Here is a 12,990-nt window from a genome sequence, read left to right as displayed (position 1 = left end):
ACAGCTAGGGAAAGCCATTTCCTTAAGTAGCAACACCAAACAATGGGAGAGCCGTTCCAAACCAGGAGCAGGCAGCCCTGGGCCAGCTGCCGATCCTCCTGCGCCTCAGTGTACCAAACTGTCCCAAATCTTGGGTGGCTTCCCTTCAATCTTTTCACCAACAAGGGGTTTCCACGCCCAAGTTGAGGTCTTCCCCAGCCCCTGCAGACCCAAGCTGCACAAACGAGAGGCCAGGGGAAAAAAAAATCATGTCTTTATTGTTTGATTAATAAACTGGCTTGAAAAGGCAAGAGTGGAATGGGGGAAACACCCAGCTTTGATTAGTCGGAAACTCCTGTTAACTGTGTACAAAACGAATGTTACAAAAATCACGTAAAAAATGGTCAGCAAAGCAGCAGCCCTGGGGAGGGCTCAAGGCACCCGAGAGGCTGAGAAACTGGCCCAGCCTAGCCTCAGGGGTGAGGCCGAGGGACCCGGGACCTGGGCTGCACCCCTCTGCTCCTTTACCATGGAGCACACAGGCTCTCCTCCCTCCTCGATTACAAATCACTACAAAACTGCACTAAAGGGGCACAAATACCAAGGCCAAGGCACTACTAGAAATGAAACGGGCCCAGAGCCCAGGGCCGAGCTCCCCCTTCCCCAGCGGCCTGAGCCTAGAGAAGGGACGCCGTTCCCCACGCCCAGCAGGGTGGGCAGGCACAGAATCCCGCAGCTGGGAGGGGCCCCACCCCGCAGACAGGAGGTCTGAGCAAACACAGCCAGGGCTTTGGTCAGTGCCGAATGTAGGGAGGAGGGCCACAGTCCTGTCCGGCCCCCACAATGCGGCCTGAGCGGAGCTGTCCTGTCAGTCCTTCTGGAACCGTCGCCCCAGGCCACGGCCCTAAATGGGGTAGCACATGCAGCACCCGGTGCCTGCTGCCTCCACGCTGCCAGGCCCCAGGAGCCCGTCGGTGACAGAAGTGCTCCATGATGATGTCCTCCACCCGGGTGATGTACAGGAATGTCAGCAGCACCCCCAGAAACTGAAGAGAAGGTGACAGCCTGCTGGGGATCTGGGTGGCCAGCTCTGGCAATCCCCAGCCCCCAGCCTGGGCCCTCCTCTGCCCCTCCCAGGAAACCCCACAGACCCTCCCTGTGCCCCATCAGCACAGGCCCCTCCATTCTGGGATTCCCGTCTCTACCCCAGCTAGGTCACTCACTATCTGGGCCATTCACCCTCTGTTTGCAGCCCCCAGCCCTCCCAGGGTGAGCTCAGGCTGCGGGTACACGAGCCCTCTTCACCCCAGCCTTTCTTCCCTTCTCGGCACCCTGTAATCACCAAGCCACACATGACCTAAACCCCCGGCCTGCCCACCCCACCCCCACCTCTAGCGCTCCTCCCTGGTGCGGGGGGACCAGCCCACCTGGGGGAGCAGGATGCCCAGCAGGAGGCCGGCCATGATGGTGTAGTTGTCCATGAACCAGATGAGCACAGCATTGGTGCAGCCCCGCACGTAGATGATATTCTGCACGGTGAGGCGCTGCATGAGGAGAAGGCTGGCTGAGCACTCGCCTGGGAGCCCTGGTCCCAACTCTGCCACTCGCTCCAGGTCCAGGCGAGTCCCTCAACCTCTCTAAGGCCTCAGTTTCTCACATGCACCATGAGATGGTGGCTCTTGACCCCTGGGTCTTAACAGGCAGTACTGTTTCCTAGAGCACTGAGGACATCATGATGGCACTTCTGGTTGTCATAGTGATTGGGTTGGGGCTGATGTCCCCCAGGGCATCTGGATGGGTGAAAACCCATTCATAATTATCTGAGCCCAAAGCCTAACTCCAGGGACATATAAAAACCAAAGTGTTTTCTGCATGATTTTACTTTACACTGAATTCTGCAGAAATACTACTATATAAATTTAGGAATGATTATACTTTATTTTGTTCAGAACTTCAACAAGAACTGTTTACCATTTTTAAAAGCCATGCCAACAGCAAAAATATACCCACGGTATGCAAGTTGCCCACACAACACCCCTCCCAGGTGTCAGCTGCCCCTGGTAGTACAAACACCCCACCACTTCACTGGGTCTTCTGTATTTATCTAGTGCCTGAGTATGTATGTGTTAAAATATGGTATATGGTTATAAATTATTTTATTTCTCCTTTTATCTCAGATCATTAGGTTTTGAAATTAGGTGTGTAAGTAGGTTATATTATCTTAATTTCATTTTGGGATAATAAATAGGGCATTCCCAAGTGTTTATTATAAAAATTGATCATCAGGTCTGATGGCTGGAGAACCACTGCTGGTCTATGGCTCTGCATCTTAAATGTGTGTCAGAATCACCCACTGGCCCCGCCCCAAGAATGTGCATTTCTAACAAGTTCCTGGGGTGGGGCTGCTGTTGCTGCAGGTCCAGGGACCTCACTTTGAGAACCACTACTCAGAGGCATCTCAAGTCACCGTTAGTTTTAGCTCCCTTCTCAGCACCACCCCAGCTTCTCTCCTTGTCCAGGGGACATGCCCAGGAAGCTGACCCAGGAGGGACCCTCCCAAGGCTCTCTCTCACCGGAGACTCCTGGGTCCCAGGCTAAGGGAGCCAGTGTGAGCTGTCTGCAAATTGGCAGCTCTGAGGGCAGAGGTAGGCTGGTGCTGAGAGCGGCCGGGCACATGAACATGCCAGGGACACTGACAAGGGCACAGAGGCCTCACACAGCAGGTGCCTAGCAAACCCCGCAGCCGGCCTCTCCCTGCCTGGGGGGATTCTCGGCTCCCCGAGTCCCTCTGTGTCTGGGTAGGGGTGGAAAACCCTGGTGACCCTGCCTCCTGTTCACAGCGGAGAATGTTGGGAAATAGCAGCAGCCAAAAGCCCCACCCCTGGAAACCCCTCCGATCACCCTGGGGATGGGACAGGAAGAGCAACCTTTCTGGAGGAAAGAGATTTCAAAGACATTACCTCCTTGTCAATAGTTTTGTAGCCACACATGGTGTTCACAACATCTGTCTGAAAGAGAAATGTGTATTAGCTAATACTTACATAGTGCTGACTGTAGAAGACACTTACACCACCCCACCCCCATTTTATGGATGAAAGAACTGAGGCACAGAGTTGCACTGTCCAGTGTGGATGGAGCTGAGATTCCAGCCCAGGCAGCCTGACTCAAGTCTGCATCTTAACCTCCCACCTCCAAGAAATGCCCAGGGAAGAAAGGTGGGAAGGCCAGTCTCACAGCACTTGGGTGGGAGGACCCCTGCTTCACCAGCAGCAGCCTTGGGACTGAGGAAAGGGCACCGCCACAGAGTCCCTGCTGCAACCGCCCGGGAGCCCTGGCTTTGCAGATATGGTTATGCACTGTCTGAAGTCAGGGCTGGGCTGCTCCCCCTCCTCTGGCTCTTATGAAGGAAAACCCAGACCACAGCCAGGCTCCTGGCCAGCTGGGGTTTACCTGAGGGCAAGGCCAGGCCACTTCCCTGCCCCTGCAGACCGCCACCCCACCAGGAAGTTCTGTACAAGCCCCTTCCTGGGAAGAGAGCTGCTCTCAGGAATTCCCAGCTGCTGGCTCACCTAGGTGCAGGGGAAGCTGTGGTAGGCCCTAGACCCATCAAATCTCTTCCCAGCAGACCTAAGTCACAGGGCGGGCAGGGGCACTCCCCATCACTGCCTGAGCCCTTGTGCAGTCTCCTTTTCCTTCTAGAAGGTGAGAGAAAGCTCAATGTCCTGTCCCATCCCTCTACATCTCAGTGAAAGCTGCTGTGGGCTCAGGGTACCACCAGTGCCAGCAGTGATGCAGGAGTGCAGCAGTGGTCATGTCAGTGTGGCCTCTGGTATCACACTGTCTGGTTCAGGTCCTGCTCTGCCACTTAGGAGCTCTGTAGTCAATCTTAGGTGGGCTGCTGAGGGACCAGCACATGGAGGCACTCACTACGGATTTTCTCAGTGAATGAACAGCTTCCTTGGTCTCTTCTATAAAGCAAAGGTGATCCAAGAATGCACCTAGTGGGGCTGTTTTGAACATAAAGTGGGATACACATGTAAAGTGCTTATCCCAGGGTCAGGCACGTGGCAGAACACAGGCACACTGGCTGGAGTGACTTTGGACATGATCCTGGCCCCTGGAAGGCAAGCAGGGCTGTCTACTCTCTTTCCAAAAAAGTGGGCTGAACCTCAGACATCATCCAGATCAGTCTAAATGTCAGGGCCTGGTGTGTGGGCAAAATAATCTCCCTCAGTCTAGACTATCCCCCAGGTGCCCTCAGACCCCAAAACACCCAGCATCCACATCACATCGGTCAGTATTTGTCGTCCCCTTGCCCCAATACGGGACAACCCTGAAGGATCATCCCAGCTCAACCCTGTAGATTCAGCTGAGACCCCACATTGAGACCCAATTCCTTGTTACTCAAGAAAACCAAAGTCCTAACCATTGCCTTCAGGGTACCCATGGCCTCCCTGACTTCTGCCACTATCCTCCCCCACATGCTCACTCCGCTCCAGCCATACAGGTCTCTGCTGTTTCTCAAACTCACCAGGGCAATTCCTACCTCAGGGCTTTTGCACTTGCTGTTCTCTTTGCCAGGAATGCCTGTCCCCAGATACACATGGCTGACTCCCTCACTTCCTTCAGGGTTTTAGAGAACCTACCTTTTCAGTTTCTGAAATTACAATCCTGCATGCCCCTTTATTTTTCTCCTTAGCATTTATCACCTTCTAGCACACTATCTCTTTTACTTTTTGACTTTGTTTGTCAGTTTTCCCCACTAAATGTAAACTCCACATGAGCAGGGAGTGCTGTGTGTTTTCTATATCCCCAGAACCTAGAACCACATCTGGCAGGTCCTCAATAAATATTTTTTTTTTTGAATGAATGAATACAAGTTGGGCTTCCACATCTCAACTTGGACATTCAGGTGCCACTGCCCTGGGTGATGAAGTTCAGGATCACCCCCCACAGGCCCCTCTGAAAACCCTGGGTACGTCCCCAGCACTCCCCCTGCACAGAGAGCTACCCTAAAATGGCAGCTACAATTTCCAAACAAACCTCCCCTCCTGGACCCAGCCTTTTTAGGGCTAGTGCACTTGGCACTGGCTCCCTGGCTCATGGGTGAGGCCCCCACCCCTACCAACAGCTGCTTGGTTTACAGAATCCAGCAGTGGGCACAGAATGGTGGAGGCGTCAGAAGAGAAATTTTCCATGACTCTTCAGGGCATGAGTAATTGCAAAGCTCCCTGCTTCATTCCAATCCAGAAACCAGGCAGTCTGGGGATACATTAGTCAAACATAGAGGATTGACCAAGCTTCTCATTTATAAGCATTGACAGTACAAAAACAGTCTCCCAAGTGGCCAAGGAGGCGACAGAGCTGAGAGGACCAGTTAGGGAGAGGCAGAGGCTGCTGTTTACATCACCAGACCCCTTCCAAGTGCCCTGTGGCTGATGCTCCCCAGGAGGTCAAACCCATGGCCCACCAGTAACGCCCAAAGTGCAGGCCCTGCTCTGGCCCTCCGGCCACAGTCGCCGAGCCAGCCACCCTGCTAAGCAGAGCCAGCCTGGACCCCCTTCTGCTGCTTCCCTGGCTTGCACAGTAGTCCAGGGCACAGCTTTGATGATGGCTGCCTGCATTTCATCCCAGCACCAACAACCTTGGGCAAGACATCTAACCTTTTGGTGCCTCAATTTCCTCATCTGTACCAGGAGTAAAACAACAGTTCCTAACTCACAGGGTTGCTGAAAGGATTAAATGAATTAATACAACTAAAGAACCTAGAACAGGCTGGCACATAGTAAGTGCTCGATAGATGTTAACGACCACTACTAATGAGACAAGCCTTCCCCACCTCCACCCCCAGGTTCACCCCCTTCAGTAGCCCCTGAGGCTCGGGAAGCATTGGCAATGACCACCACCTGCTGCCTACCCCACCAACCCACCCACACCACCCCAGTCCTGAAAGGTGAGAGAAGTATTTGACCAGCTGGGAGGCCCCAGGAGCAGTGGGTACCGTGTTCCTGAAGCAGCAGGTGTAGGGCACCCCGCAGGCCAGGGGTCCTGGGGCGCTGCAGTCGTGGTACTGGTTTTTGCTCCAGTCTCGGTAGTCTTCCCCGCCACAGCACTTAAACTGAGAGAGGAAGCAAGCAAGGAAGGGAGCTGCCATCAGCACCAGGGCCCCCGGGCAGACAGCAGGGAGGGTCCCTGCCAGGAGACAATGTGATTTGTGGTGTGGGTCACCCTGGTCAGGAGAGCTACGGGGAGCACACGAGGCATCCACTGTCAGGTCAGAGCTGTCCAAAAGCAGGTTGGCTGCCCAGGAGGTAGTGAGCACCCTGGTCACTAGAGAGGCATGCAAGCCAAGGCTGGGCAGCCTCTTGGTGGGATTTCAGGGTGGTGACTAAATACTGGAAGAAAAGTCCTTCCTGGACAAGTAGACTCCATCTTCACGTCCCCAGTGCAGGTCCTCAAGCCGAGAAGCTGGCCTTTAATGTCCCACAGATGAGGATTCTAAGGAAGCCCCACAACCCAGTGGCCTCTGAAGCACACGACCTTCTCCTCACGCGCCCCAGCTCTGCCTGCCCTGCCTTAGCAAACCTCACATCCTGGCCTGGGCTCAGGATTGAAGCAATGGCAAGGCTGGCATCGTTTTCCCCTTAGCTTAGCCCCTGCCTGCATCTCCCCCTGCACTGGTGCCAATGCCTGGGAGAAGCAGGTACTATACTGAGGTGCTGGTGTGTGCCGGGCATCGTTCCGTGTGCTGGATAGACAAGGGTGAGCAAAAGCACCATCACCCTGCCCATGTGGGACACATCTGTAGAGGGAGACAGAGAGGAATCACTGCGTGAAGGGCAGTGAGGTAGTGCTGGGCACCAGGGATACAGCAAACAGGGGAAGGAACAGCGGAGGTCGGAAAATGCTGCTCTGAGGAGGCACCATTTAATCTGAAACACGAACAATAGGAAAAAGCCAGTCAGACATGCAAAGACCCCACGGAGAGATGAGCTAGTTCTATTTCAGAGGCACACATGGAGGTGGTGTGTCTAGAGCGGGGAGAGAGAGAGTGGAGGGGATGAGGCCAAACCATGCAAAGCCTTGTCAGCTAGGAATAAGCAGGGAGCTGGGATGGTATTCTGAGTGATAGGAAGTCACTGGCGGGTTTAACCAGGGGAGTGATATGGTCAGAGGTCCTAGTAGAAACACAAAGCAGACCCCCTTCCAGAGTCCCCACAGAGCCTTTGGGGCTATCGGTTTGGGGGCCTGGAAGTGCCTCTGTGGGGTGCAGTGCAAAGGGCATTTGCTTTGCCGTCAGATAGACCAGAGTTCAAATCCTCACACCACCACTCCAGGCTGTGTGACTCTGGGCAAGTCACTCAGCCTCTCTAGGCCTCAGATCCTCATCTATAAAGCAGGATGAACAACACCAGCTTTGCACAGCTGAGCTGAGAATTACAAAGAGAAGCCATGCATGAAGCACTCAGCACAGAGCCTGGCACCAAGCAGGTGCTCAGTGAGCATGAATCACCCTGCCATTCCACCCTGGAAGAAATGAATTCTCCAAGCCAGCTGAAGGCTAGTTCCAATAAAAACATCTTGCTCCACCAGATGACCCGAGCTGGCAGGCACATCCTTGGCAGAGAAGGGCCTCCCAGAGGCTGCACCTGTTATGACTGCAGCAGAGGCCTGAGCCAAGGGAGTGGCCACTACGGGTGGCCCTGGGTGTGGTGAGATGTTGGTCCCCACAGAGGGCTAGCACAGGGGACCAGGCCAGCTGATACCCTGAGGTCATGTCCCAGGAAGCACTGCCAGAGCTGAGTGGGCCCTCGGCCCTCGAACTCTGCTTGTCCTCACCTAGGAGGACATGAGGATGATGATCACCACAGCTGATACTGACTTAAGTCTCATCACGTGCCCAGCACCTCTGAAATAAGTCAAGGCACTCTCAACAATGCCAAGAGGAAGGGCCCATGAGTATCCCCCTAACGCAGCTGAGCCTGAGGCTCAGGACTAAGTGAGATTCATGTGTAGAAGCCCCTGAGGGCAGCGGCTAGCCTTGCAACTGCTATTAGTATCACAGCCACAGACCTGGGTGGACCCTGGGCAAGGTGGACGACATCTCAAAATGACCATCATCACATTCAAAGAAGTGTCGTGGAGGAAGAGACGTCTTGTTCTGTTCCCCAATGGAGGGAGAAATGGGATCGGGGAAGAGCTCTCTCCCCATCAGGGCTGTCCTTGACTTGGCAAGGGACGAAGGCTCCCCGCCATTGAAGGGACTTGACAGAGGGGACTCTGAAGAGGCTTGGAGGTCACTGCCACCTCAAAGAAAGAGGATTTTTGCCCACTGGAGAAGGGCACCCACCCTGAGACACTGTAAGGTGGCTTGCAGCTACACCTGACCGTGTTCTTTTTTTGAGGGAGGGTCTGTGTAACTGGAGAGGGACGGGTAGGACAGGAATATCCTGGGCCAGGCACATGTGCAGAGAACGGGGAGATTTGACAAGGTCAGACCCTGGCACCCCTATTCTTGGCCCACACTTGCCTCCCAACCTGGCCAGCTACCTGCTTTATGAATGGATGAGCCACCTGACTCCTCACCCCACCCTCTTGAGTACAGTCCTAAATGGGGGGCAAAGGGCATGGGAGGCAGATCTCTGACCCAAAGCTCCTGGCTCACCTCCTTCTGAACAAAGTCCATGATGTTTTTGAAGTCCAGATCGTCATAGTAGTTCTCGATTCCTCTCCGAATGTTGTCATTCAGAAAGTCGATGGTCTATTTAGACAAAAATTACAGATGAAGAGGACCACACAACCCTAGAGTCCAACCCAAGATTTCCCGGAAGTCAAGACTGAACCAGAATGAGTGCTCATGTGCCCAGGTAGCCCCGCCCCTACCTGCACGGAGCACTGCCTCCATCCCCATCCACAACCTCCCTGCCTACGCACCCTAGGGCCCATCTGAGGCAGGAATGATTCACCCCATTTCCTTTACAGATTAGACAACCCAGACCCTGAGAGGGTGAGGCCTTGCCTGGGGTTCACTGTCCCAAAGCAGCTAGCCCAGGGCTGGAACTCAGCTGTGCAGGTTCCTGGCCTGGTAGCTCCTTCTACTGCCAAAGACAGACCTGTGCTGGAAGCCTCTTTTTGCCCTCCAGACCTCCTCTCCATCTTCTCTCCTATCCAAGCTGTTGTTTTACAGATAGAGGCCCAGAGAGGGAGCTTGACTCTCCCTGGGTCACTGAGCAGGTGTCAGCTCTGGTTAGGGTTCCAGCCAGAACTGGAAACCAGGTCCCTTGACTTCCTGCTGGGCCTCTCTCCATCACTGCAGTGCCCTTGCCCAGACGACAGGGCCACCTCCCTCTCAGGCTGGGACAATTCCCACCGGGAAGAGCGCTGGCATGCTGCCCTCTCCCAGTCACGCTGGGCCTTCTGGATCAACAGCCCGGCTGTTGTGCTGAGATCCAGGAGCACAAAAGGCCCCACAGGGGGAAGGGATGGGGCGGGAGTGTGGGCAGCCCAGCTCCACGCTCATGGTGACAATCGGGGCTTTCAGAGCAGGGAGGCCCGTGTATCATCAGAGATTGTGCTGGCACAAAGGGTGCATTCTGGGCTCTGGAGCCAGACGATCCCCGGGGGAGGCACCCTCGGGGTACACAGGGACAACGGGGCCCTGGGTTCCAGGCCCCACCCTGCCACTGCAGGCCCCATCACAGCTACTCCCCATCTCTGGGACTCAGTTTCCCACTTGTGAACCAACCCTGTAGGCCTATCTTTAAAAACATCTTCAAGCTCCGAAAATCAAAAACTAGGCTGAGAGAGGCTGTCAAGCCTCATGGTCAAGAACAGTCCCCAATGCCACACGGGCCTCCAGAACTTCACTAAACTTCCAGGCCCCCATTTCCTCCCCTGCAGAATGGGGACAATAATCCTCTGCCTTGGAGGGTTTGAGAGTCAAACAAACTAAAACTACAGAAGTGTTTAGCAAGACGCCAGGCACACAGTAATATCTGGTATCATTCTTACAGATCTTTCTTTCTCCTAGGAGACACATACCTTACAGTACTATTTCATACCTATCATGTCATCAGTGGAAAATGGCTAATCCCAAGGGAAATCAAGGCCCAAGTCTTGACCAAGAGTCAGCTCCAGGCCTGATACCTAGTACAAACACCCTGCAGCCCAAAGAGGTGACGTGACTTGTCCAAGATTACCTCACTGATCACTAGCAGAGAGATGCTGGGACCAAGGTGTCAAACTCCCGGCCTGATACACTCTACAAAGCCAAGATAAGAACCCAAGGTTCAGTGTGGGGTCATCTCCCCAAACCATCTCCAATATCAGGAAGAGAGGAACAAAGGATGGGACAGCCACCTCCTTCCTGACATTAACACACTGCTCAGAGCCAAGGTGATGAGAGACTGGCTCAGGGAAACCTGCCTCTGGGGCCAGAAGGAAAACCCTCTGCTGACAATAATCAGTGCTCCGGAGCAGACCTGGGAGATGAGCACGATCTCACACAGCCTCAGGAGACACCAGGCCAGCCCCCTTCCCATGTGAGACAGCCCTCAGCCCTGCCCGGGTCCAGCACTGGATCCTGGCAACAGGGGCTCAGAGGAAGAGCTGCTTGCTGGCCACATGACCTGGAAGAGCAAGGACCCACCTGGCTTCAGGCCCACCCTTCCCAGAAGTCCCCAGGTCCTGCAGCCTTTCCAGCCTTGGGTGCCTGCGCCTCTGGGTGATCAAGGGCAGGCCGGCCAGGTGAGCATGGTTGGGGTTGTCTCAGAAACAGGACAACAGGTGGATCGGTCTGTCACCCAGGGTAGGGCAAGGGAATGAGCTTACAACATTAAATGGCATGTTGTAAGAGGCCCTTGGCTGAACTGAGGTGCAGAGGGTGAAGACCAAGGTCAGGGCCATGTCTAGGGCCACAGCTGTCGGGGAGGTAACTTCTACGTTCAAGACACGGCAAACAGTCCTGGTCCACCTACCCCAGCCCATTGGCCACCTCCCAGCTCCTCCACTGGGTCAGCCCTCCCAGTGGGTCACATGCTTTTTGGAGAGAGGGTGGGATGAGGGCAGGAGCCACAGGGCAGAGAGGAAGAAACAGGGCAGAAGGGACACTCAGTGGCCCAAAGGGGAAAGGCTCTCCCTCCCTCTTTGGTGAGCAGCCCTGACCTCCCTCCCCAAACCATCTCCGTCTCTGAGCATTTTCCAAAGGCGCTGACTCCAAAAGAGGCCTTTGTGAAAAATCAGGCCTTCATCTGGTTAGCTGAGTGGGGCCCCCGCAGGGAAGGGAGGCCCTGCTGGAGCCCTCTCAGAATGGACAGGAAGAACGGATGGTCCCAGGGTCCAAGGGCGGCAGCTGCCCCCCAGTTCCCATCAGAGATCTCTTTGGGTGGTGCTGGCTCTTGCACTTGTGTGCTGCCATTTTTGGCACTGTGTGTGTGTGTCTGAGTGTGTGTGTGAGTATGTGTGCGAGTGTGCACTCACATACCGGGGAGATATGTACAATGTTTGGGTGGTTCCTGTCAGAGAAGGGTAGGGATTGTACAGTTCATTGATTAACTGTAATTAACCATAAAGTGCTATGCGATATTCCACAATGTTCTTAGGGACTGGGGGAGCCACTCGGCGGACATGCCCTGTGGGAGTGCAGCAGGACCCAGCACCACCCTCACCCTGCTCTAAACCAGGTCACGCTGCAGGGGCAGCTCGAATGAGGACTCGAAAACCACCTTTCACAAATGGCTGGCATGGCCTCGGAGGCCATGCAGCCTGTGCTAAATTAAGCAAAGAGTAAGCAAACATCAAAGGCCACAGGATTTTCAGAGCACATTGTTCACGCCACCAGACTCAAGCTACAAAGAACTGCCCTTTCTAGTTCTTTCTTTAAATCTACTTTGAAAGCTGTCTGAAGCCTGTGCATCACTGCTCTTGGTAGAGGCTTTGGAGTGTTGTCAAATGGATGAGGGACTGGAGGGGGCGGGCGGCATGTGATAGTAGCTCCCCCAGGATGGGAGGCCGAGAAGCAGGAAGGGAGGAGGAGAAAGGTCAGCAGTCGGAGCCTCCCCCGAGGCCTCTGGGGACAAAGCTGTCCCAGTTTCCTGCAAGCTGCCAGCCGGCTTCCTTTGCTTCCATATCAGCTTCTGAGGCCCCCGCCGGGGAGGCCCCATAGCTGGCAGCTCAGCCGGAACCAATGCCAGCTCGGTTCTCATAACGCAGAAGTGGGCGCTCAGCTTAGGACTTCCTTCCTCCCTTAGTGCCCAAGGCTAAGCCAGCATCTCGGGCTCCCTCCGCACCCCCAGAAGGTGGGGGCTTATCCTCGTTGCCTCCAGACCCCAGTCCTGAGATGGACCCTATCAGACAACTAAAGCTTGAGAGGAGCCCAGGGAGTGAGAAAGGAGGTGCGAACACTGCAAGGTTCTCTAGGATATTTGTCAGACTCTTCCTCAGACCAGGCGGGAAGTCACAGGATGAATCCCCATGGTGGGGGAGGGCTATGCTTCAGTTTCTCAGGTATTTGGGGTTCCAGCTCTCGCTCCCAAACAGCTGTCCACAGTGGGGGGCACCAGCCATGGGAGTCTGTCCACATCAGCACAGAACTTTCTCTGCTTTGCTTTAGGTGGGAAGGATATATATGCTCAGGTGCTCAGCCAAGCAGGCCATGCTGTCTCCTTTCTCCCTGCCCTGAGCTCATGGTCATGCCCAGAGCCAGCTAGGGGCAGTGCCAAGGTAAAATAAACAGGCTGGGTGCTGTCTACTGTTCCCTGGCCTGGCACTGGGTATGACCATGGCACTCTCTGGTCAAGGCCAGGAAAGAGGCCGCTCCTCACCTCCACCCTGATGGCAGAGGGAAGGAGGCCGGGGATAGGTACAGACGTACCAGGTACAGCCCAGTGCCCTCTGGGTATCCCTGCTCCATTCTGCCTGGTGAGAACACACCCCAGACACCCTGAAGGGAGGGCCAGAAGAAGCCGGGGTGATGGGAGGTCAAGAGCAATGAGACCCAGACAGCCGTGGAGG

The 12,990-nt window shown here is 54.8% G+C and overlaps 1 protein-coding gene across 1 annotated transcript in view; it reads right to left on the bottom strand.

Annotated features, from left to right (window-relative positions):
- Nucleotides 1-236: 236 nt before the first annotated feature.
- Nucleotides 237-12,990, bottom strand: part of TSPAN15 (tetraspanin 15) — a 48,491-nt gene continuing 35,737 nt past the window's right edge. The window contains 6 exon segments of the mRNA XM_006181171.3: nucleotides 237-961; nucleotides 963-1,025; nucleotides 1,407-1,523; nucleotides 2,940-2,987; nucleotides 5,981-6,097; nucleotides 8,645-8,740. Coding sequence (XP_006181233.1) covers nucleotides 884-961; nucleotides 963-1,025; nucleotides 1,407-1,523; nucleotides 2,940-2,987; nucleotides 5,981-6,097; nucleotides 8,645-8,740 — 519 coding nt within the window. The 3' untranslated portion in view covers nucleotides 237-883.

The sequence above is a fragment of the Camelus ferus genome, chromosome 11 (assembly GCF_009834535.1).
Source record: "Camelus ferus isolate YT-003-E chromosome 11, BCGSAC_Cfer_1.0, whole genome shotgun sequence".
NCBI classification, from domain to species: domain Eukaryota; kingdom Metazoa; phylum Chordata; class Mammalia; order Artiodactyla; family Camelidae; genus Camelus; species Camelus ferus.
This window is presented reverse-complemented; position numbering and strand designations above follow the sequence as displayed.